Here is a 27,319-nt window from a genome sequence, read left to right on the forward strand (position 1 = left end):
TTAGGGGAAACATATTGAGGCTTACAACATACACGTCAAAGTAGAAGCAATGTTTTGGGATGCACAGAGCCCTTTGTCAAGCAATGGTACAAGTGAAGACAACATGTTTAAATAGGGCACAGGTAATTAAAGCCAGAAAGAGGCTACATTATGTCATCATGATGTAAGCATATGCTATTAAGCTCCAACCAATCATAGGAGTATTGCAAGAAACATAAAATAAAAAGTGCAAGAAAATAACATAACGCTATTCAGCATCAGACTGCCCAGGGGCGGTGTTGCTCTTGCGTGGGGCGTGCCCGGGCTCTACCTGGAAGTCCTGCATGCACAGCAGATGGAGCCTGTGGCTGGATGGCATGGTTATCACAGTGGGTGTCTATTTAAGGTAAGAAAGTAATTTGTATTCTTTACGTTCCCTGAAGATGTGTTAATAAACCCGAAACGTCGGCGAAGGAGACTGTGATATAATGTGAAGTGTGAGTTTTTATTTTGTGAAGTCCGGAGAGTGCAGCTCTATCTGGGTTCTATCTATCTATCTATCTATCTATCTATCATCATTGGAGAAAATATGAAAGAAAGAGCTTATACACTGATTAAGCGTCAGGGTCATGTATAAAATATCTGAACTGACCTGTTTCCCTACAATTATGTCCAGAATGGCAGCAATCTGTATGTTACATTAAGAGAGTCATTACCTAAATTATTTGTGTACCATACCAATAACATATTGTTTCAATTTACAATAAAACCGTGTGAGCTGTAAGATAAATGACTGCCTTGATAATATGTCAGTATTTTGCCAGTATCATCTAATATGCAAAGGAAACATTTTAATTAAATGTAATTATGCTTAATTTCCAGGTTTACTAATGTAATTTCTAAAAGGACTATAAATGTGAAGTTAAAGGGTCTAAAAAATAATTATATAGGTAAATGAATTAAACTAAACTCCCACTTTTATTATTAAATGTAAATAATCCGAACAGTAATGTTCTGCATGAGCTATTGCTGCACAATGTGATTCTGACATCACCCATACATACTTTATCTATGACCATGCCAAACTTTCCACAGATTGAATGCTGGGACACTACCTACTGTATCCAGCTAGTATATCATTGTGCAATGCTGAAGATGACATACATTGCATAAAATAATGCATTAATACAGGGAGATGTATTCATTAGGTCGGCATATACAGTACAATGTCGACAGGTATGATGATAAAATATTGTTATCATTGTTGAAATATCGACAGGCAACGTGTCGATATTCACAGATAGTCGACATGTAAAATGTCGACATTGTCAGAATGTTAACGTTAGGGTTAGGCTGCGTGCGGGAGGGTTAGGATTAAGTTGCAGGGAGAGGTGAGAGGTAGGCAGCGGGGAGAGGGAGGTTAGGGGTAGGCGATAGGGGAAGTATATGTACCAGGATCACAGGTCTGGCCCAAAAGTGATGGTCACATAACTGCTGGAACCCGGAAGCTACGCTGGAGCCCCTGCAGCCGTCAGAAGCAGGAAAGTCACCACTGGGCCACCAGGGACGATAAGTTAAAATTCTATAATGTCGACATTTCAACAGTGTCTACATGATGAATGTCAATGTCAACATTATGACCATATCAACATTCTCATGTCGACATCTCATACCACACGCTTAATACAGCACAAACATCCCCCTTTGCTCTGTATGACAGTGTCAGTTTATCATTGTATGTACTTTTTGTGATGGTGCTAACAAGTAAAGCTACATCATCCTATTCCCCATAGTCCATTTATATTTTTCCAGAGCTCTTTAATCCAATGAATACAGATACAACAATACTTTAATAATACAATGTGTATATATTGATTGCTCACCATTAAGCACAGTAAATTTGTCTTTTGCCTGTGTAACCTAGATTGTGTACTACTTTTTCCAGAACTTTACCACTCTTTACTTTTTCATTGCTCTATTCTTTCCTCTATCCTTTTTGCATTTTAGTTCTCTTATAGTGTACTAGGTACTAATTACTGTTTTGGCGCGGCTAAGTAGCAAAGTACATGGCGCACTAAATGGGGCATTTTGGTGCGATTTGAGCTAGACTAGCAACAATGTTTGCAATTTCTTGAAGATCTACAGATTGTATGTGGATACATACGTCTAGTACTGGAGCATCAAAGATGGCTTCTTCTGGGGGATTTCAATCTGTGGGTCAGTGATAAGACCTTTTCTATACAATGAATCATCAGGTCCAAACACAATACATTCCCTATGCTTTGCATAAAAGTGGTCACACACTATATTCGTTAACAGATCTGGGGACAAGTATTTGGCCTAATTTATGTAGACCACAACCCCATTTGGGTTCCATTCGTAATCCCCCAAAGTAGGATTGTGCCATGGAGGTGACCAGGTATCATTCAAAGAGGGGTGTTACATCCCAGGCTCAGACAGCAAATTTAGAGCTCTTTTGTCCATTACTATATTAGGGATGTGATGGCTGCAATAAATACTATCCCTCCTGTTTGTATAGTATCACTCATATAACATCACAAAGTATCTTGGTCTGACACAGCAATGAGGATTTGAAGAGCAGGAATCACAGGCTTGAAGACTTGCACAATAGAGGGAATGTCGAAACTACAAGGTATATAGAAGAATACCAGTGCATAATAACCCATAAGAAGTCAGAGTTCCTGTCAAGTGAAGATTATGGCACCAAACAACAGACCAGAGCAGCGTTTTCAGAAGGGTTTAGTTGCTTACAGACCATTATGTCTGCAACCTGGTCCAACCTCTCCCAGTCAAGGTCCAATGAGTTTGCAGATAATATTACTCTCCACCCGAGATGGAATCCCAACAGTGCCAAGGTTTTCTGATTCTTGGTGCTGGTTATCTGGCCTCTTGGACAAGTTCTGACCCCCTGGATGTAGAATACATTTTTGCAATTACTTTAGAGTTGCATCCCACCACCTGTGATCTTGATCTTGCCTCAACAAACCTACTAACAGGGTGTATTGGTGTACAGTGATTGATCCAGTATTTTCCAAAGCAGTTTAACACTCTTTGCAGACAGGTGTTTTTCCTGCACCACTAAAGGAAGCAGTTATCAGACCTCTTTAGGCCCATACTGGATGACTAACTTCAGACCAGTATCAAACTTTCAATTTCTAGGAAAGGTAATTGAAAAAGTAGTTGCAACCCAACTGGAAACCCGTCTGTCAACCCATGATATTTATGACGCACTCCAGTGAGGATTCAGGAGTCAACATAGCACTGAAACAGCCCTGGTATGTGTGTATAATGATCTGCTGGTGGCAAGTGCACAGGCATTTGATTAATCTCAATCCTCCTTATCTTCTCTACAAAAATTTACACTGAACGATGGAATTCTAATAGTGAGCAAACTATTTCTGCGGGCTGGATGGCATCATCATCCTCAGTTGGTTCAAATTGTGTTTCCCTGGCAGGTCATAGAGGATGTTCTCAGGAGCACACTTGCTGTGTGGCTTTCCACAGGTTCCATCCTGCTGTATTTGCCATGCTATATACAGCATACATTCTATCACTTGGAGAAGCTTGTGATTCCATTTACTCCCTTCACTTTGACCTGCAGATGAAGGCCGACTGATAGTACCAAACTCTTCCATTCTTTATTTTGGGCCCAAGCTTTTATATTTGGAACCTGCTACGTCGCACAGTCTGAGAGGCTCCTTCTCTAGAAATATTCCAAGATTTACCTGTTTATGCAAACATTTCATTAATACATCCCTACATTCATGGTTCCCAATGCTTAGCTCTCTTTTATGTGTTCTTATTCCTTATATGTTGGCTTGATAGTATCCATTTTTATTCTGCAAAGCGCTTTGAGTCCTAATGGAAGAAAAGTGAATATATATATATATAGATTACAATAATTCATTTAAATGAAAAAAACAGGGAAGAGTCATCTTAGCCCCATTTGCCACAAAGTGACCCTGTCTGCAGTTATAACAAACACCTGCTCTGGTTGTATTGGGATTGTTGCTTCTAACAAGTGGGGTCACCCTGACTCTCAGTGGGGACAGCAGATGGAGATAAATGACTCTTCCTGGCAGCCTTCTTCTGACGTTAATTTGTATAAGTTTGGGACTCTCAGCTCTTCCTAAGTGAAGGATGCACTCCTGAGAGCACAGAAATTATTTGCTCTCCCTTTTTTTCTTTGAAAGACTGACGAGTCAACAGGTAAAGGAGTTTGGAAAATAAAAATCTAATCTAGCTCATATATCTGATACTGAATAATCCAAATCAGTGCCTCAGGGCTCAGACGCAATAAAGAGATACCTAAATAAAGCAGAGACAAGTTACATTTACTATTCAAACGTGAAACTTTTGTATCTATAATTAAATAAAATACGGTAGCTCATTGTGATTTTTACAGTACGTCTACAATAATATATATATATTTTATTCTTTTATAACTACTTATTACATAAATTGTGCTCCTCCCACCGTTATACTTGTATAAAAGGAGTGTCCTGAAAACGTGTTACTTGAATGATATAGGCTGTCCAGATGGCTGGCTGTGATATGTTCCTGGGGTGGGGGAGCATTGCTGTCATACAGCCTTCCTGTGAGTATATGAATGTCCTTTGTGTGCTTTCTAATAAAATCTTCATTTAGAATCTGTGGGAAATGTGTTTCCCTTTCTGCTCAGATGGATGAGTGACAGAGATCCTTACTAGGTGTTCATACATTGTAGCTAAAGCATCAGTATACTTAGGGATATTGTGCTAATTTTAATGACCCAGCAGCACTAGGATAAGGAACACAGGGGCCTGAGGGAATAGAGTCAGAAAGAGCAAGTAGCTGAGCATCTTGGTAAAACCATGCTGCACTGCAGGTGGGGCAGATGTAACATGCGTAGAGAGAGTTAGATTTCGGAGGGAGGTGTCCAAATGGACATCTAAATTGCAGTGTGATAATAAAGCTGTCCAGTATTTGTGGGCTACATGCAAAAGCAGACAGTATTTTCCCCACATGCAAAAAATAAAAATGTATGTATTTGCACCCCTTGCATTGCTACATGGTTTGTCCAGGTACATAGTTACTTACTCTATTCCCAAATCTGAATCTGTATTGTTTTAATATTGGAAGCTCCTCAAAAGTTTTTTATTAAAGTGGTTTTTCATCCTATTTGAGTTGAATGCGAATACACCATTTAATTGTCATCAACTTCATCATGGTTTCAATGCTGGAAACATCCTGAAAAGTATTGAAGTGTTGATGTGCTATAGTCCAGACACTTTAAATTTGTGTTGGAAACACTGCGTGCTATGCACACTGATTATTAACTTATCAGAAATATCTTTTGCATGGGTAGTGTTGCAAAACAGGCAAATGTTTTCATTTGTTTCAAAATAACATCTGACAAAGGGCCTGATTCAGACCCGCTCGCAAGTGGATCGATGGCTGGGCAGTGCACACGCCGCTCTGCGTGCGCAAGCCCCGTAGCGAGTGAGAAATTCACTCGCTCCGGGGCTCGCTACAAACGGGGCGGCAGCTCGCCCTGTTTTGTATGCGGGGTGGTGGGGTGGCTGGACAAATGGAAGGAATGCCTGTCGTTTGTGGGCGGCCCTACTGACATCACCAGCGATGTGAATAGTGAGCTTCCGGCTCTATTAGAGCCGGAAGCCCACTGGGGCTTGCGGCAGACGACACCCTACCACAAGGGTCTTGTTGCAAGCCCGATGGTCGCGACCATCACCTGGCCGCTCGCAAAAGCTGTGGGTGGTCACAGCTTAGAGAGTGGCCAGGAGGCCGGCTTTTGAAAAAAAAAAAGTGGCCGCCCTCATTCAGAGCAAGCGCTTGCTTTTTGCAAGCGGCTCTGAATGAGGTCCAAAGTACATTGCCTGAAAGTGATGTGGATTTGTTTGTTTCTTTTTTCTATGTATATGTTGTGTTAAGGTGGGTACACACCTGACAGATATATCTGCAGATCGAGTGATCTGCAGATGATAGTCGTTCATACACACTGAACGACCATCATCTGCATGCTGCAGCAGCTCGGGCCGGACTGGGGGCGGGTAGGGGGTGTGGCCTAATCGTGGGATGTGTGGCCACGCCCCCTTCGGGGGAAAAAAACCCACATCTACGATGCGGCGCTACACGCTGGTGAGGGATTCATTAAATACATAGGCAGCGCTTCAATAACTGGTAATAAATAAAATTATCTATTTCTTTCTTTTCTTGGTATTTTCTGATAGGCAGGTATAACCTATCTTGAGTCTGAAGCAGCCGTATGATTTTTAATTATAAACAGCTGTGTGAAGATCCAGCGCCAGATTGTGTGGGTTTTTTTTTGTCTTTACTATAAATACCAGATGAAATTCTCAATGAGAAAGAAATGCGCTAAGGGTGTCCCTGAAGTAAACCCTGCACTCCTGACCTGTCATATCCTTGTGGGAGCTCTTGTGGATCGAAGCTGCATTATCCCAGATCTGTATCCATACAGGGGAGACTGAACTTTCTGCTGCGGCTGTTGGTTCTCTGGAGTTGATTGCTCGGACGAGCGCCTCTTGCTGCATTTTAATCATTCACAGCTGGGACCCGGCATTCACCGCCCGCCGCCTTACCAGCAGAACCACTACATCATAAGCAGTGTTTCCCACACACACAAGTGCAGCGCGGCGGGACCCGGCGTTGTACGGCAGAGGACTCACACTAGGTGAGCAGTTTATCTGTATATACGCCCTGGTCCTAGTTACTACAATTGGGCTACGGAGGTGCTATGTAAGTCCGGTCCCAGTGTCTTTATCCCCATATCATTTAGTGCACAGAGACACGCGTTATATTGGTCAGCCACTCACTTTACACCTGCAATAGTCGGGACTTTCTGTGAAATAGCAGCGTCTTCAGTATCACACAAGTAATTGCAGTCCCACTGAGAGTTGGTCAAAGCTGGAGTTATTACATTTGCGGAAGTGATACGTTGTCATATGCTACTTCTTAACTTTCATTTTATTCAAAGATTGACTGATATTAAAGAAACAGCTCAAATGGTATAATATTGGAGCATACAGCTGGTGCTCCTTACATACAACTCTGGATGAGACTGTGGATTGTTCATCCGAGACTCATTTATCATTTTTGTCTGTTTCTATCAGTATTTAGGCATGCAAATCACTAATAACCTCGTAAATTCTTGAGATGTTTTAATAAAATGTTAAAAAAAAAAAAAGATCATTCATACATGTTACTAATTTGTCCACTGATTGTCTATGTAGATATAAGTTTCATCTGGTGTTTATAGTACAATAAATTGTTTTTTACATTTACCTAGTCTCTTGGGTCCGGGACAGGCATATTAACGCTATCCTTCACTATATTTTCTTACTGCTTTTATTATGTTTGATATCTACCATTCACCCAGGAATTTCCATTTCTGTCCATTAACAGTATGTACCATACAGAAGTGCATTGTATTGTACAGAGGGTTAATGTGTCTGAAAGCTGAGTACAGTGACTAAATGATAGCCATTAGGTCCATTAGCTTCCATCAATTTTGGACTATTAATAGGCTCTGAGAATAATGTTTTAAAACTTTACTATTACATCCATGTGTTTGAGGCCCTAAGGTGTTGCTCAGTGTCACCAATATGATTGTTTGCAGCAGCGTTTTGGGAATTATTTTCTAAGCAGAGTTGTTCTGCGGTCAAAAGAAATCAATGCAGTGCAGTTTGCACGTTAAACGTGTCACGCTACTTGCACAAACTTGTGGATTCTCTTAAGGTCAGGTATGAAATGTCGATACTGAGAATGTCGACATGAACTTTAGGTCAACAGGCAATATATCGACATTCAAAAATGTGGACATGGTTATAGTGTCGACACATTGTTTTGCTTATTTTCGCCTAACCCTACAAATAAGCAAAAACAAACAAAACCTGTAAGCAAAATTCTGGTTTCGACATGTTAAATGTTGACATTTTAACTGTGTTGACATTTTAGAATGTGTCGGAGTCAGATGATTGGCTGAGACCAAATCTTACAAATTAATATCTAGCGACGCTATTGTGCAACTCCTGATATCGGGAGTCCGACATGCTACTGCATGCGGGTGCGGATACGCACAACGCACATTAGCGAATACAAAACATACATACATGCACAATGCACATTATCAGTGTAAACATACACACCTGCACAACCCATATTTGCATTGTACATATACTCATACGACATATAAAATACTATACGCACAACGCATACTAGCGAAATTACACAATTATCTCACTCTCACACATGCAAGCACTTATAAAAAGGTTCCCTAGCATTACGCGTAATATTAGAGGTTTTGTTAGCAATTATGTTGCAGAATGTACTTATATGATATTTAAGGTATAGAAGATAGCAGACAAGTCATGTTTGGTACCATTCTAAATCCCTGTTTATTCACAGATCTCCGGTTCAATCGGCAAGGAGATCGCATTATGCGTCCGCAAGTTCTGAATGATATGGAATTAGTGGATAGAATGTAAATCTCTGTATGTAGTGTCTGATAGCCAGTTAAACCAGTTCTTCGGCGGGAAAACCACACAAAGCAACTTCTGAGGAGCTGGGACACACCCCTAATGACACCATATGAACTGACCTATGACCTGCATCATACCAGAATGACAAAGAGCAAGAACCAATGAAATCATGTTTGCTAGTCTCTATTGTTTTACCTGTGACCTGTAAGGTACATATTTGTGTACTTGAGCCAGTACTCAGTCATGCCCTTTTGACCACAGATATCAGGTGTGATAGCTGATTACTGGATCCAGTGCGCACACGTAAGTACCGGCTGTACCTTTGTATTTAATTGTCTTTTGCGCTAATTGCGTTAGATCAAAGCGTGTAACTTTCTTTTTATTTCAATAAGAACTTTTGTGCTTTGGAACCACAATATAAGTCTGGAAAGCAATTATTTCTGTTTAGCGATTATTGGGCATTCATAAATGGCAACCTTTTTTTTCTACCATGTCAACATATTGCTTGTCAGCCTAAAGTCCATGTCGACGCTATGACCGGATCCCTTCTCATACACTCTATAAAATTTGAGGTGATCATTTCCAACATTCCTCAAACTCAGACATTCATCATTAAACATGCAGTCACTGAAGCAGCGATCAGCTCCTAGTATCAATCACAGTGTTTCCAGGAATTTACTTGGCATTCAGTCACTACCAGCACTCAATACAGCTCCAGCTTGTTTAGCAAATATAAATGCATACGCCATGAACATATATTAGCAAGGTGCCAATGCATGTTAGGCAATTTATAATAGAAAAAAGAAAACAAATAAAATAAAGCAGAACTAATCGATCTGCTTTAGTTTATTTACGCTGCAGACTGTTCAATCAAGCTAATATTTGTAGTGCAAGAAAGTATTGTGATGTGAAAACTGCAGTGATATAAGGCTTGGGCATGAAATCCCTGCTGACGTGGTGCCGCTGGTCAGAATACAGACAGAGGCATCCCGACAGCCAGAATCCCAACACCCATAGGAACGCACATAAGTATTTTCCTAATCCCTACCCTAACCAGCCCCCCCCTTCCCCCAGGGCCTAAGTCTAACCTACCCCCTCCCCTAAACCTAAGACCCCGTCCCCGGTGCCTAAACCTAACCTCCCCCCTAGTGCCTTAACCTAACCTCCCCCTCCCTGCACCCTAATCCTAACACTCCCTCCGCGATACCTAACCCTAACCTCCCCCCTAACACCCCGATACTTACATTCGGGATGCCGGCGGTCGGGATACTGGTGCCAGGTCCCGTCCTGTCGGGATTTCGGCGCCGGTATTCAGACAATCGGCATCCCGCACGCCGGGATGCCGACTACATCCCATGAAATAATACTCATGCATTAAAAATATTCTTCTTTTAGATTTCGAAATTATCAAAAAAAATTAAGATAATCTGCAAGATATGTTACTTGATGAAACATTTTATTCTCTCTTGATCAAAAGATGATTATGAGGAGAACAGCTCTGATGAAGATGATTAAATAACAGTCTTTAACCATCAACGTTTATATACACATTTTAGTTTTTTTAGATGTTCAAATTGTGCATGATGTGCGTTGGGGAGTGATCGCACTGATCACTGAACACACACACATTTTTGTAGGGGGTGTGGCCATGCTTTCACTATTTGGCCACACCCTCTCCCATACCTGATCTATAGCCCTAGCCCTGGGCTAAGGACCTCTGGACTTACTAACAGAAAATTAGAGCAGAACCATGGCACAGTGGTTAGCATTGTTGCCTCACAATGCTGGGGTACTCTGGTCTCCCACAGTCCAAAAATGTTTTGGTAGGTTACTTGGCTCCTGACCAAAATATTGTACCCCGTTGTGTGTGTATGCTTGTGTGTTAAAGAATGTAGACTGTAATCTTCAATGGAACTGGGGCTGACGTGAATAACACATTTTCTTTGTACAGTGTTACATAATTCATATGCTATATAAATGATAATAATACTAAAATAATAGTGCCAGGGTGATGATCTTCAATGTGTAAACTCACAGTGTAAGAGAAAAAGATCAAGCTTTGAGTTATTGTCACTCAGAACATATGTTTTATTAATTATGTGATTAATGTCAGTATCTACTAATGTATTCCAATTTAATCTGCACTGTATGCTGCAATGCTACAATGTGACATTCTGAAACACATTCTCAGGAAAATACGGAAACCGCGCGCATAAATACAGTTCACGAATCAGGTTAAATGTCGGCTGAATTATGCTGGAAACCCATCTGTATCTCAGTCACTTTATTGCTTTCACTGTTCTGACGTTCGAGGATTCTCATATATTACTTGTCATCTATTTTATACTTAAGAGCACAAAGCAAAGTGCAAACTAGTATAAAAATTAATGACGGTATTAAATACGGATTCACATGGGAGAGCTCAGGCTGGATGTGGAGAAATGGATACTTAAGAAGCCTTTTGAATTTCCAAGCAATATCCTAAATAATAATTCTCCAATCTATTGTGCCCCGTCTGACACAGACAGCACTGTATAAATGTCAAATGACAAGAAATAACCACTCATCAGTCATTGTAACACAGCAGGGAGTGGTGTGCGGTTCTGCTAATAATTTCAGAACTAGAAGGAAAACCTGTTTACAATGTTCACCTGTGGCCTCTGTTTTATTCTACCAGATTCAAGTGTCAGTTTTATGTGCATCAGATTCTTTATTATGCGTGACTTCTTTCAATAATAGGTTTAATGAAACCGTTACGGATAGGCAAAATAGCATAAATGGCATCCTACAGCCAGCGTACCTGCAGGAAGTCAGAGGCAGCGGAGAAGATGTACGCGTTGATGATCTTGAAGCAGATGCGGAGGTTTTCTGAATTTAGTTCTACAACAACAAAAGTTTCAGAAACCAGATTTAGAAATGAAGCTTGTTATACAGTTATGAAGCATTAGTGACGAGTAGAACCTACGCTACAGGACAAATATTTGTTTCAACAAAAGACCTTACCTGCCTGCAAAGTGACACGGGCTGATTCTAAATCGGACGGATCTCCGTGCATGATGAGTTTTTGCCTACAGCGCCTGCACGCTTTTGCATATGTCCGTCCTATTATGAGTCGGACGGAACTCGGATGGATCTGTCTTGCCATGAAATTGGGCATTTTGGGGCGGCAACAATACAAGCGCACACAACCGCCCTGACTTGCAAATATCAAACATCAATTGATGATGACAGTTGTGGCGGTTGACATGAAATCAACGCTTGCAGGTGTGTGAACCCCCACATTAGTACTCCGGATTCTCACATTAGCATATGGAAGTAAATCTGGCTTCTGCCCCAAATTTTGCATGTAGTTCAGAATCATCCCTGCAGACTCTTACTGCACAATGTAACTAGCTGTAATGTCCATGATTGGCCATGCCTCCCCCTGGTGGCCAGAAGAAACATCTGCAGCCAGGCAGCTAGAAAAGCTCCATGCTCCCTTCATGCTGTAGGCTGCACAATGAATGACCTGTCCCAACACTATTGCAAGTAAAAGCAGTAAACTCTCAATTTGCAGTTTTTGTATTTATTAAGTGTGAGCAAAACATTAATATGCTGCACATTTATATTTAGACTAAACAGAAACTGCACTGTAGCACCATAAAAAATAACTACTATTCCAAGACAAGTTCTCTTTCATGCATCGGAGCATGTGAGTGAAAAGTTTACAAAAGTTCTGTAAATGATTAAAGTTATTAGAAATATGGCATTTTTTTCACACACAAAAAAACTTTATTTCCACCTACTATTTATGTACTTACTCAGAGCAGATTTTAGATACCTTACTCATATTATGGGGGCGATGCACAGTTGGTAGTGAAGATGGTGTACATTGCTAAAGAACTATTATGAGCCTCACCCCACCTGTCCAGCAAGCACTGCAGAACCAACTGACCAATATTCACACAAGGACCTTTTCTCCCTGACTATACATATTCCTTGTCTTCCGCTGGTCACAGAAGCAAGTACAAGCCACAATACCTGCTTTATTTCAGTAACAAACTCCAGAGGCCAATGATAGCTTACTAAAGTCATCATCAGCAATGTTTATTTATGAGGCGCGTCAGATTACACAGAGACATACAGTCAGCATGGAAGTGTACCTGTAGAGAATTACATCAGTACAATGAGAAAATAGCAAGTGCATAAGACGACACAAAGCAATAGGGATGTAGTCTGGAAGCCGACGGTTTAAATGCCGACCGCAGGCTTCCAGACTACTTTATCCCGACTAGGGCCGAATGACGCCTGTCATTTCCCCAATGTCAGAAGACCGGCGCCCGGCATCCCGATCGAGCGGATGCCGGGCGCCGTAGCGGACAGCCCGTTTAGGTCTCCTGGGGGGGACTTAGGGTTAGGCACACCCGGGAGGTGAGGGTTAGGGTTAGGCACCCCCCCGGGAGGTTAGGCTAGGGAGAGGGAGGGTTAGGGTTAGGCACCCCCCCGGGGGACTTAGGTTTAGGCAGCGGGGAAGGGGGGGTTAGGGTTATGCACTTAGAGGGGGGATTAAAGTTAGGCACAGGGGGGGAGGTTACAGTTAGGCACCCCTAAGGAGAGTTAGGGTTAGGGGGGTTAGGTTAGTAAATACTTACCTTTAGGACGATCGGGATTTCCTCCTTTGTCGGGCAGCCGCTGTCGGGAATTGAACCGCCGGCCGCATATCACACCCAAGCAATACATTAAGAAACATTTCCATCAGGTTAAGGAGGTGAGGTCCGGAGATGGAAGACCGATAGGGCCCTTCTTGTGAGAGCTAACATACAAGGACAAGTAACAAATGGAGATTATATGGGTGGTGGGAAATTGGTGGATGGGAAATGGACCCTGAGAAGGAAGTTGCCTTAGGATGGAACGGTGTAGGGACACATTTAGAGTTAGTGGGGATTAGTGCAGGTAAAGTCCTGTAGGCAGGGGGCGTGTACGAGGGAAGGAGAGGCCAGAGCTGATGTAGAGGGCTTTGTCTGAATGCGGCCTGGGATTGGCCGCTACTCACCTCGCGCCGACGTCCTTGGGCTTAGGTGTTCAGTTGCTGGGAGTGGAGGTGAGTTGTGGCTGAGTATACTCCCCGGGGTCTGCTAGGGCTTCTGTGTGTGCGTCTTGGTTCCCGTACTTGCGGGCATGGGCGCAGCCATGTTGGTCCATATCATCTGACTAGTCTCAATGGTAACCCTGTGGTCACTCAGCTTATCCTCTGATCCAATGACCAGCTACCTAGGGGTACATAGTCTCACTCCAGGAACAGGAATATGCTGTTCAACTTCGCTAATCCAGTGACTGTGATGCCAGTGTTTGTTCCAGGCTCTAGGTTGCTTTTCTCAGCGTATCCCACAGCTAATCTACAGTGATTATTTTTCTGTGACTAGATCTACTATCAACATAACCGGTGTTATTTGCAGCAGCTCTCTGTACTTAAATCCCTGAGGTACATGCTTTAATATGCACACTGAAACTGTTAACTTTCTTGATGTTTCTATTCTGTAAAACCTACAGATCGCAATGCCATCCTTAAATATGATAGTTTTCATCCCCTTCCAACACGTCGGGGTTTACCTTTTTCCCAGTTTCTCAGGGTTTGTAGAATTTGTAGTAATCCACAGGAGATTACTAGACAATTAGAGATAATGTTTGATAAATTCCTGCAGAGAGGGTACAAAAGAGAAGATCTAGAACAAGATAAAGTGAAAGCACAAACTTTCACGTGAACAGCTTTTTCCTCTAGGACTAAACAGGACCTCTCTAATACCATTGTCTGAGTTAACAAATTTAATGCCACTAGCAAGCAGGTCATGCAGCAGACTCGTCGCATATGGCCTATTAGCAATAATGACCCTGACTTGCCAGCATTGAGAAATTCAAGGTTAATGCCAAGTTTTAAGCATGGAAAGAATTTAGGTAATCAACTGATTAAATATAACATTACTGGTATGGATACAAAAGCATCTTCTCACTTTTTATCTGCCAGTAATGGATGCTTTAAATGTCTGGGCTGCGTTACTTGCGGCTACATGCTAACTGGTGACAGCTTTAATAATCCTAATACTGGCAGACACTCCAAAATTTATCATAGACTTACATGTACATCGTCTTTTACCATATATATGCTGACCTGCCCTTGTGGGCTGCACTATATTGGCAAAACTGAGCGCCACTTTAATGAGAGAACGGCTTGGCACAGATCTGCTATCATGCAGCTATTCTCTCTGGCAGACCAGCCAGAGAGAATAGCTGCATGTCGCTAGATGTCCAGCCTGTCGCTAGACATTTTGCGCAGGCCAAACACAGTCTATCTTCTAATATAAAAACAGAAAAAATTTGCGCTTCGCAGTGAGTGCTGCCAATTAACCCCAAAAAAGAGGTCACTCACTCCTATTCTAAATACAGATCTAAAACAATGGGTCAGGCGCTCTCAGACGGGTAACCCCTTGATCACATGTATCAACAAAGTTCACTCATTCACTTTTTCCAGTTCAATCTTGTATATCCTTATATCTGTCAGATATCAATTCAAAGGGAAGTCTTCATCAATCATACTCAGTCTATGCTGTTTTTCCTTCACTTTCTCTCATCGGTCCCCACATTCAGCACATAGGGGAGAAAATAAAATCAAATATAGTAAAGTACTATTTTTATTCCAAATAATATAATAAAAGCATATATCCACCATTTGTGGGGCTGTTCTGCGTACCAAAGACAAAGGTGTAATCAGTACACCAGCATGTGTATATTAAAACAGATTACAATCCGGATTTAAAACCTGTGACAGCGCACACCAGTCTAGATAGTTCCTCTAGGTGTTCTTCCCTGGATTAAGTCAGCTCCCACCTTCCACCAACGCGTTTCAACTCCTGGGGGGGAATTCAATTGTTCTGCCGGCGGCTTTTTGTTTTACGACGCCCGACAGAGCAATTCAATTGTTGCTCTGTCAGGGAGCGTTAGACGCCGGCATTTCTGCACGCACTCAGGAGGGTGCGAGCAGAGATGTGTCTGAAACACCCTGGTTAGGGTGCGCTAACCGCAGATAGCATGCCCTAACCAGAAATTAAGACGGGTTTTAGGCGGCGAAGAGGGCGATAATTAATGAGCGCCCAGAACAATTGAATAGCAAACTGGGCGCTCATTAATTAGCATGACCAAAAAAACAATTGAATCGCTCCCCTGGAGTCTCTCTCAAGATGTGTATCTTCTGTACGTTACAGAATGATAGATCATATCCCGCCTCGCATTAGAGGAGAGGATCACTCTAGACAATTGCTACAATGCGAAGCATATTGGATTTTTAAGTTGAATACTATTTCTCCTAAAGGATTAATGAATCCTTTGGTTTACAATGTTTATTTATAAATATCTTTTTACATATTTGGTATTCTTCCTTGGATATATTTGTGCAGTGGATTGTGCTTTTTTATCTGTATTATTTTGTATATGTTTGTATTTTTCTCTGCACTTTTCAGTATGTGTTTTGCCTTATTGCCTGTCATGGGCTTGTTAGGATTATGTTACTCATGTGTATTTCATTTGTTAATTTGCTGCAGGTGTTAGAGGTGTGTGTGGCTGCTGCAGGCGTGCCAGTGCGTTTCAACGGCTTTACAGGGCCATACATAAATTAGCCACTGCGATACCAGATGCCGCCTGAGGCCTCATAGCGTGAGTTGAAGTAAGTTAGTTCTGAGCAAATTCTGGGCTTAATTGTCCAATGTTACCGATTGTGTCTCTATTTTGGCCAAGTATACGGATGTGAGTAAGGGGAAGTGGGCGTCCTTATGTCAGGCTGTGAACGCAATATGAATGCAGACATTTAAATATCACCGCTGATATTAGCAACTGCGTTACGTGCGTATAAGCAGAATACAGATCCATAGAGAATCAGGCCCAATGTTCATACTTTATTCCTGACGAAAATGGCTGCGTCCGTTAACGTTGAAATTAATAAAGGAGTGATTTCTTCATCTTACTGGAAGTCGCCTGTCTTCTCGTTCATAGTGTGTTTGGATCTGCACCAGAGGAGGACACCTAAGCAAGTACACCCTATGATTACTATTTGTGAGTGCCGTCCCACTGTTCTTCTATATAATATATATATATATATATATATATATATATATAGTGCGGCACTCAGTAGACTAATTAATGCACAATAAACAAAGAAAATCCATAATCCTTTTCTTTGTTTATTGTGCATTAATCTACTTTTGAGGGATAAAAGGTATCTATTGAGAATGATCTAATGTAATGTTAAGTGCATGCCTGGAGGTTATCTCCTGAGATACTGTAATGGTAGTTCATACCATGTTTACTACAGTTGCTAGGTGATGGTGTTGTTTGGTCACGTTGTGTGCGCCGCTTGGAGGTATACAGGAGCATCAGGTGTTGGTGGGGGGGGGTCTATATAAGGTAAGCATGATTGTATTCTTTTATATCCTGAAGACAGTTTGTTACATAAACTGAAACGTTGATATACATCACCTTGTTGCATTTATTGGGACTCTGAGTGCCGCACTATTGGAAGATCTGTGAGCACTAGTGTTGTGGTGGCACCTGGCCAAATTGCTGTGTTTGCATAGAGTACCGGATTTTCTTGAACATATATATATATATATATATATATGCGGGCAGCACAGACGGTGTAATGGTTAGCATTACTGCCTCACAGCACTGAGGTCATGGGTTCGATTCCCACCACGGCCCTACCTATGCGGAGTTTGTATATTCTCCCTGTGCTTGCGTGGGTTTCCTCTGGGTATTCCGGTTTCTTCCCACACTCCAAAAATATACTGGTAGGTTAATTGGCTCCCAACACAAATTAACCCTAGTGTGTATGTGTGTGTGCATGTGATAGGGAATATAGAGTGTAAGCTCCACTGGGGCAGGGACTGATGTGAATGGCCAAATATTAAAGTAAAGCGCTGCGGAATATGTGTGCGCTATACAAATAACTGGTAATATAAATATATATATATATATATATATATACATACAAACAAAGTCATCATCATTAAAAGTCTGACATCATTAAAAGATCAGAGTAAGGTCGACGTTTCGGCCCCGTAGGGTCTTTATCAAGGTAGGTCACAGAAGGACATCATTCAGTATGCAAGCCAAGAGCATACTGACATCATGAGCTCCCTAATATAGCCCAATTTAACACTGTTTAATTGAACAATTGGCAATGAGGACACCCACCTGCATGTGGTAATAGTGCTCCTCACTAGAACACATAACATCCGGTATCGAGGGGAACTAACCAAAATAATAATTAATGGCCATAACCAGAGGGGATAAAGTAAGCGGATCACAAACTGGATCGCTAATAACAATGTAATGCACACTCACCAGCACCTGCATAAATGTTAGTTAAGATATAGTTACTGCCGCGTATACACAGAACCAGAAGTGCGTCACCACTTGGTAACCACAGCCGCACCCGGAAGTCCAGCCGTATCAAACTAGCCCATCTCTGTGTTCCACGAGCTGGAACTAGATGGGGTAAATAAGTGCTAAATCCAACTACCGGCGCAGCAATGGTGAGGTAGAAAACCATAAATCAAAAGGTATAATTATTATACTTTCCTTTTGATGTGGGTGGCTTGGTCTGACTCCGGTTGTTTAGTACATATGAAAAAATAAGAAATGGGTATACATAGTATAATACTGTAAAAAATAGCAATTTAGTAGAATTCACACAGATAAAAGATGGTTACACAAGAACCACATTACAAACAGAACACCGTGAAAAAATACACTGGTGGAAAAACAAACATGAATAAAACAGTGAAAACTGTACAAATTAAGGCACTTGTAAATAATAGTGCAATGCTTCCACGATGGCATAAAGTGCAAGCAGAGGGATCCCAATTCCATTCTGCGTATCTAACTGGCATCAACCAAAACGATCCAGGTACTTCGAAATGCATTGGACCTACTGATTGCTGCTACATTGAAGTACCTGGACAGTTTTGATTGATGCCAGTTAGATACCCCCAAGACCTGCCGTTTTGGAGATGCTCTGTCCCAGTTGTTTAGCCTTCACAATTTTGCCCTTGTTAAAGTAGCTCAGACCCTTACGCTTGCCCATTTTTCCTGCTTCTAACACTTCAACTTCAAGAGCGGACTGTTCATTTGCTGCCTAATATATCCCACCCCTTGACAGGTGCCACTGTAAATGTTATTCACCTGTCAGTGGTTCTAATGTTATGGCTGATGGGTGTTTGGATACAGATGTGTCCTCATACATCTGAATTAAGTACTAGAGCCTCATGGATTTTATCTCACAAACTGTCCGCCTCCGCTGAATGTATGTAATAAGTACATCTTAAAATACAACTCCTTTTTTAAATAAACATGATATAAAATGAATTTAACTCCTACTATGGCAGTACCGTCAGGCATCTACAAAGTAGAATCAATCTTCTGACCAAGCCTCAGTAGAGTGTTACGGATGTTCTCTGCTGCATCATTAAGCTGCTTCAGCCACACAACAAAATAACATGAGAATGTCCAAAGGAGGTTCCATACTGACACTAGGATTTTCATGTTATTACGTCAGCTGAATTAAACTGTGTAATGAAGTTGGAGGAATCCTAATGAATTTCTGAGGTCTATTCTGTTAAGCAGGTCCTCTTCGTGGTGACCCAATTGAAGCATTGGGCTCTATGGCACAGGTTAAGTGTGAAAAGGAGGAACCTCAAGCAGATACTGGAAGAGTGCAATTACAAGTGGAATTGTCCTTTTAAAGCAATTGTGTCTCTGATATATAAAGGACTTCACAAGGTTATGAGATGACCACTTGTAAAATTAACACAAAATATAAATATATATAATTACATACATACATACATTCTGGAACATGCTTATACAATCCATGACTCTTCAGATAATTCTGAGCATGCCCAAGTCCTGGCGGTGGTAGGGCATTGCTGGCAATTAAAAGTTAAACAGCTCAGAAGCCACCGTTTGACCAAAGACTGCTCCAGAATATACAATTAATCTTATACATTTGCGTAATGTAATACAGCAAAGTCACACTGTAATAAAAGAGAGTAAAAAAAAAAAGAAAAAGATGAATGACTTCTAAAACGCAGATTTTAATTGAGAGATAATTGCTCATTTAAAACAGTGTCAGCTGCCAAGATAATCTACATATTACTGCAAGGTTCCCCAGTCATTGCTGCTGCTCTATGTTACAGAAAGGAATTAGATGATATCTCTAAATATGTTTTTACTTCTAAAATTAGTTTTACCATACAAGCTGCCAATCATATGTCGCAGGTAATATGAAGGCAATTTTAAATCAAGCTCGTCTATAATTATTATTTTATTTATATTTTTAAACCTAGTCTTTCATAAATGCCCTTCATCATTACTGACATAATCTAAACCAGATAGCAGTTAAATCCGTGTAATTAACTGTGGTGATAACAATCTGCTAAAACAATACAGGGAACATTTAATATTTAACCATGAGATTATAAGTAATCAAAGTTAAATGACAATGGACGTTTTCTCAGTGAAAGAGCTATTTTTTAGGGCAATTCGCAGAGATAAAGGGCTATTTCACACATGACGGATTTGTCCGGCACGGCAAAATAACTGACTTTTTTTTTCCATTGTTTCATTTCAGTGGAAGTGACAAATACATTAGGGCTTTCACACTGCACGAACACGGCGCGGTCGCCGATTTATACCCGTGATAACCACTGACTAGGACGGCTGCGTGCCATGACGTGCCGTCTCCAGAACTCACATAACTTTATGCATGCTTTCACACACACAGATTTCAGATATCCGGTGGCCTTGTAGTCAATGCTTGTTTCATCCGAATAAAATCCGTTGCATGTGAAGAGGTCATCCGTCCGGAAATAAAAAGTTGGACGGACAAAACCGTTGTTTACGAAAGTAGCCAAACAGTTGACAGTTCCATGTGAAATATGATCTGTGAACTTCAGCAGAAACGCAAATTGCTGCTTTTTTAAAAAAATAATAAAATGAACTATATATGTAATATGCTAATTATTATTCACATTATTGCATAGGATACATAATTTATTCTGAGAAAGTTGTGCAAGGGAGTGAAAAACTGTAGAGTCTCGGCTACAGGAGATGCAGGGCTAAATGTTTTAGCCGCGGCTAATTGATCCCCTTGGACTATTCAATTAGCCCCAAAGGCAGTCCAGTCCGCAGATTGCAGTTAACAGAGGTTTTTTAAAGAAATTCCCGATAAATAGCCTGAATTCGGGTGCTGCAATCATGGTAATACTTAGTTCTGAGAACTTATCCCGGATTCTATGTGTTAACACCTGGTAAATTATCGGGGTAATTGAATTCCCCCCTTAGTGTACAATTTAAAAAAAGTGCAGTGTTTTCTGCAATTCTGCCTCAGAATTGAAAACTAACCTCACTTTCTATAGTACACAGGAAAAGGGAGAAGCAGGCAGATTAAATATGTGGATACGGCTGGTGGAATTTGAAGTACAAGTTGGATGGGAAGTGTTGGAGTGGAAAGGGGAGTGTGTGTAGATAGTGGGGATGGCAAAGGGCCTGGATTGGGCAAAATGTCGCCAGCAGCCAAGAGAAGAAGGGCGACAGAGGGGACTTTGTGGTTTGTGTCTGGCTGTGTTTGCTGGTGAGTGAGTGAGGGAAGTGATGAAGACAATATAATATCAGGGGTGGGAGAAATAGGATGTGCTACTGTGTCATATAGCATAGAAAAATGTTTAGATCAGGTAAGGTGTTACTTTGTTACATATTTCACGGTTTTCAAATATTACATAAAAACTTATCGTAGGCAGTATAATATGCAGCAGGGCCGGATTAAGGTCTGTGGGGGCCCCTGGGCAACAAACTTGTGGGGGCCCCTATATACCACTGTTTCTTGTCACCCTAGGAACATTTATTTTTCCTTTTTATTCACCTTAATGTCCCCAGTAGTAAGGCCCCTCTTGCAATGCCCACTGTAGTGGTGCCCCTTATGCAATGTACCCAGTAGAAGTGCCCCCAGTAATGGTCCCCCCTATGCAGTGCCCCCTGTAGTAATGCCCCTTATGCAGTGCCCCTTATATAATGCCCCCAAGTAGTGGTCCTCCCATACAATGCCCCCAGTATTGCCCCTTCTATAGTGCCCCTTCTATAGTGGTGCCCCTTATGCAATGTACCCAGTAGAAGTGCCCCCAGTAGTGGTCCCCCCTATGCAGTACCCCTTATATAGTGCCCCCAGTAGTAGTCCCTCCTATGCAGTGCCCCCAGTAGTAGTCCCCTCCTGTAAAGTGCCCCCAGTAGTAGCCCCCTCCTATACAGTGCCCCCAGCAGTAGCCCCCTCCTATACAGTGCACCCAGCAGAAGTCCCCCCCATGCAGTGCCCCAGTAATAGTGCCGCCTTTTGCATTGACCCTAGTAGGGTCCCCCCATTGCCCCCATGAAGTGGTCCCCCTATACAGTGACCCCTGTAATAGTCCCCCCCCTATGCAGTGCCCCCAGTAATAGTCCCCCCCTATGCATTAACCCTAGTAGCACGACCCAGTGCCCTCATGAAGCGGCTACCCCCCGATGCAGTGCCCCTTACACACACACAAAAAAAACAAAAAAAGACACAACTTACCTGAATCCCCGCTCCTGATGCGACCGGCGGCTCTTCTCCTGCACTATGGGAGAGACGTCAGCGTCATGACGTCTCTCCCATCATCAGACGCTGCGGGGTGAGCAGGGCCACATTAAGCATTCGGGGGGCCCAGGGCACTTAAGACAGGGGGGCCCGTCACCACTCCTCTGGCCCTCCCCCTCTTGTGAACACTGCCCACACCGCCTTGACTTGTTCGGCCCTTAGAAAATGCAGACTCCACAGTGCAGCAGTATGGGGCTAGTGAGGGGGGGCTTCAGATAGAGTAGAGCCCAGGGCACCATGCCCTTCCTTAGTCTGGCTCTGCACATAAAATAAAAACTATGCCTAGAAAGAACCCCCTTTCCCACCAATCGTTCTGCCTCTCGGTCCCAAGGTTCAAAGCGTCTATAATTTATCCCCTTCTGCAACTACTCATTCACGCATTTGCGCTCTGGTCATGTACTGTGCGAAAATTGTGCAAATACACCAAACCAACTGGCATAGTGATAACTTGGCATCAGCTCCAATTACTTTGATAAATGTGGGGTTGTTAATTTACTGCCAGGACATCTTCATTTTTTAAAATGTGTTTTCTGAGATGTACCCAGATGGAAACCTACTGACTGCAAGTGTATATAATATTGTAAGGAGCCGCTGTACTCCACTTCAACAAATATTGGATAAAATAGAACCATACATAAAAAGGAGTAACTATTTTATATCTGCATGTGTGTGAGTGAACACAGGATGTACTTAAAGGGTTAAAAATGTATTGCATACTCAATGTTCCAGTTCCTATTGAGACCATATTCAAGACAGCACAACTTTTATATATTTCATTGCTGGTCTGCAGCAGAGGTTATGGCTTCTCAATAGATCACACATTCACTTTGACTGACGTACCATGTCATACACATATTATTACAAATGGGGATTTTTTTTTTTCCCCTACTGTTTATTTTAATATTTTTTTGTCCAAGGGACTTCTGTATGCATTATGTGTGTGCAGCTTTAACCTAAAAATGGAAATTACATACTGAAGGAAACTTCTGCTACTCCCTTAAGGGCTCATCAATGCTACTTCAGTGACTAAGCTCTAGAGTTCTAGAGGCAGGTTGCAAACCAGCTACCATAAAGATATGGTGCGTAAAACACTGAACCGTGTAAAGCACAGTGCTGAATAAATATTACATTACTTGCTCATGTGTCCCATATAGCAATACCCTGGTGTCTAGAGCCAAATGCCAGTTCATTATTCACCTGATCAGATCCGAGAATGAAAAACTATGCAATGTTCCTTTTGTAAAATTGTTAAAATTTGTGTTGGCAGTTACAAGTGTACAGAATAAATAAATAACTAGAGGAAAATTCCTGTTTTACTTACTGGGTGAAATATACGATACATCAAAACAACTGTGTTACCTGTAAATTGATTATTTAATATACTTAATAGATTGAGAAAAAGAGCTACAGATGTGTCCTAATACACCTAGCCTCATACACCACGCGGAGCGAAATGCCAGGCGCAAGTGAGCAGCTAGGACCCATGCAACTCTGCTTGCGCCGGGTGTCTTATATGGCGACAATGCATATTAGCTGCAATGTGATGGGACAAGGATGCACCAAGAGACTGCACTGATTAATTTTACATCTGTGTGAGACTGAGGGCCTCATTCAGTGTGGATCTCACTTGTGATCGCAGCTTCAAAATCACACACAACACAGTTGAGAAATATGCTAATGCCTGCAACAGCTCAGCCAGTATAAAGACGCCCACTGCTGCTTTCTCGTATCCATTCAAACTCGCACTTCTGAGTATACATTGGTACCTATCGACGCACATCGGCCCATCACACACATTTACAGCAGGTCTGACCAGCCGCAGAAACTACCCTTGTCGCACTCAGAGAGCACTCAAGCTGCGAATGCAATTGCAGTGGTTAATTCATGCACGCCCATGAAACGGCGTTCAAATGGACAAGCGTGCCTGAGTTTCTCCAACCACTCCCCAGTCACCACCCCCAAACTCTGAGGAGCTGTTTGGCGCAACAGCAGCAATAATGTATTAGGACACATCTGTAGCTGGTGATGTGACTTCTTCACAGAAGAAAAGTGTAATTATGTCAAGCAAGTATTTTGGAACCATTATACGCCGAATCGCTAGTTACCGGTTGCAGGTTTTCTTTGTCCCCTATCTCTCATCTCTGTACCCTTCATCAACCCCATCTCCCTGTCTGTCATTTCTGTCCCCCTCACCCCCTATCTCAACTCTATCCTCCTACCTTCCCTTCACCCAGTCTCTCCTCTCAAATCCCGTTTAATCACCGTCTCCCATCTCTGTCCCCCTAACCTCCCTAGGGATGGAAATCGGAAGCCGATGGTTAACAACCATCAATGTTTCCGATTCGATGAATTTTTTTCCCATCGAATACCGGGAATTGGATGGTTGTCAGCCATCGGATGCAGCTTTCTGATGCCCATCCGATGGCTGGATGTTTTTTTTCAGCTGCGGACACCTGGAAGTGGTGCCTGCAGCTCAGCTAAATGCGGGTAAAAAGCAGATTAGATGCCGTGTAGGGGGAGCCTGGGGGAAGCCCAGCATCTCAGAGAGTGCCCAGCACAGGGACGAAAGTATAACCATCGCAATTGGTTATACTATCCAATGCTTACGATGCTAGTTAGTTTGATGTTGGAAGCCTGGCAACCATTCGATGCCGGGCGTTTCCGATGTCCATCCCTACAGCTCCAGCCTTCTTGCATCAGTCCAAATGTCAATCTGTCCTCATCCCCAATTCCCTCTGTCTTTATCTCTCATTAATGTCCCCAATTCCTCCCCACCCTCCTCTACCTGGGGCACAGGGTGGGGGGATTTGCTGGCTACAGGTGCTGTCAAGGGGGAAATGTCCGGTCCTAACAACTGTGATGGAAGGAGTCTGAAGTGAAGCTGTGTCTAGAAGTCTGCCAGTCAGTGAGAGCTGTAAGGGGAGGGAAGCGCTCCCTGAAGCTAGACACACACACTGTAAGAGATTATATAATAGATACTTTGATCATAAGATTTGCCTAGTTAATACTTTGATCAAAAGAGTTGCCTAATACCTCACATAGACAAACAATTTATACGTCAGCAGAAGAATGTGGGGAGACTATTCAAATAAACTAAGGATGTGCAGGCTCGGCTTAGTTTGAATTTCCCTGCCAAGTTCGGATTTTTCCCGCCAAAAATCGGTCTCAGAAAGAGGCAAAACATCATCTTTCATGGACTGGACAAAAGTCCATGAAAGATGACGTTTTGCCTCTTTCCGAGACCCGATTTTTGGCGGGAAAACTCTGAATTTGGCGGGAAAATCCAAACTAATCCGAGCCTGCACATCCCTAAATAAACCTCTCCTAAGGTAAAGAGTACTACAAAAAAGTTTATATTTCCAAAAGTCCCATTCACCTTTTGCACCTGCTTTACAATATGCATTTTGCAAGATTGTAAATTTTTAATCTTAAACTGCAAAGCAGAGGAAATATCTTTGTTTCATTTAGTAAAAAAAAAATCCTATAAAATTATAATAAAAAAAGGATAGATGTTGCAAACTAAATGGATGTCTTCAGTCCTACTTAACTGAGATGCATCTAGTCCTACTCCTTCTAACGCCAAATACTATTAATTCCCGGCTAAATGATGTTAGAGGAATTCACAGGGGCAGGAGCAGAGAGTGAAAGTAAGAAGTACAGCAGACTTGTTAAATAGATGAGCATTCAATATTCATAAGTCAGCGTCTGAACATTTTACTGACTAGACTTTGAAATCCTTAGTGGAAACAGCTACAAAAATGTAAATGCAAAAGATATATGTGTTTATTCAGGTGTGTGCCTTACCATTCTACCGCCTGTTATCCAAACTTGCAGCCTGAGACTTCTGAGATTGCTACATCCCTATTAATAGTGGACTATCACTACAGGAATACCATTATTATTGAAATACCACTATTAATAGCAGGATATTAGAATATTTAATGAAGAGAAAAAGTCTCTGTTGCTGATGATAAAGTATATTTTCAACAGTGATCGTGCTTTTTTTGCTTTCTGCTATATGTATTAATTGGGTTACAACTGGCAACAACCCAACAAGTGTTATGTACAGCTTTCTACAGTGAAAATTCTGGCATTAAGTCTATTTATCAATTATTAAATAAATAAAGGTTAGCTTTTTTAATTAATTAAATTCTATAGTAATTCTATTTATATCATTTGATATACAGTGTGTATATATATATATATATATATTTTATTTTTTTCTTTATCAGATTAAAGTCCTTATAAAAATATATTATTTATGAAAAGGTAGAGGGCACAAAGGTATGGTATGTACAAGATAAATTACAAATTATATATAGATTTTGTGCATAAAGCATATTTTTGCTAAGATTTTTTGTAATAGAAGTGAAACTGGCAGTCACTTTTTTCCTCCACACCATAAAAATGACTGTACATTTGTCAGCCATACAGGTGTAATATAATAAGCAGGTCGTAGGTTACACATACTAATGCATGCTGGCACATTCAGCAAACGACAAACTACAGCAAAAAAAGAATATTGTAGTATCAGAGGCAATAGAAAAAAAATGCCACCCTCAGTCTAAATAGAATTGCTAAAGAGAAATACAAAAGAGACATAAAGATGATACTGACAAAAATAAAATTGCACGTAAAGAAAGCAAAAACATACTAGTGAAAAAAAAAAAGTCAGGACTCATGCTTGTGAGAATCAGAAATCTAATACAAGGATTTCAATGAACTGAGAACACCTATGAGACAAGCCGAAAACCTGGTAATGTATGGGAGCAAATGACAGTCGATCATATGGTTTTAAACAATGAAAAAAAGACAAAAAAATATATTCAAATTGGTTACATTTGTGCGTTTTAACCAATTTGTCTCAACAACCATTTTTGACTGTTTTCCAGTGTTTGTGAACATATAGACGATTGTCATTTGCTCCTATACATTACTAGGTTTTCATTCCAACCAGCCAGATTGGACAGATATCTGACAGAAAATTGTATAGTAGAACTGACAAGGACAACAAAGTCTTAGTTAAAATGCTGCAAAAGTGAGGTTATTATATTTTATTTATAGTCCCATCATTGCTCACTACAGTCAATCTTACAATAACACTCCTTTTCATTTTCATTTTGGATCT

The 27,319-nt window shown here is 41.4% G+C and overlaps 1 protein-coding gene across 2 annotated transcripts in view; it reads right to left on the minus strand.

The window, feature by feature from the left end:
- The window catches only part of IPO11 (importin 11), a 553,468-nt gene that overhangs the window by 253,744 nt on the left and 272,405 nt on the right, over positions 1-27,319 (minus strand). For both annotated transcript variants that reach the window (XM_088444066.1, XM_088444065.1), the window contains exon 22: positions 11,299-11,378. In XM_088444066.1, coding sequence (XP_088300192.1) covers positions 11,299-11,378 — 80 coding nt within the window. The remainder of the gene's footprint in view (positions 1-11,298; positions 11,379-27,319) is intronic.

The sequence above is a fragment of the Taudactylus pleione genome, unplaced genomic scaffold (genome assembly GCF_031769625.1).
Source record: "Taudactylus pleione unplaced genomic scaffold, aTauple2 ptg000345l, whole genome shotgun sequence".
Classification (NCBI taxonomy): domain Eukaryota; kingdom Metazoa; phylum Chordata; class Amphibia; order Anura; family Myobatrachidae; genus Taudactylus; species Taudactylus pleione.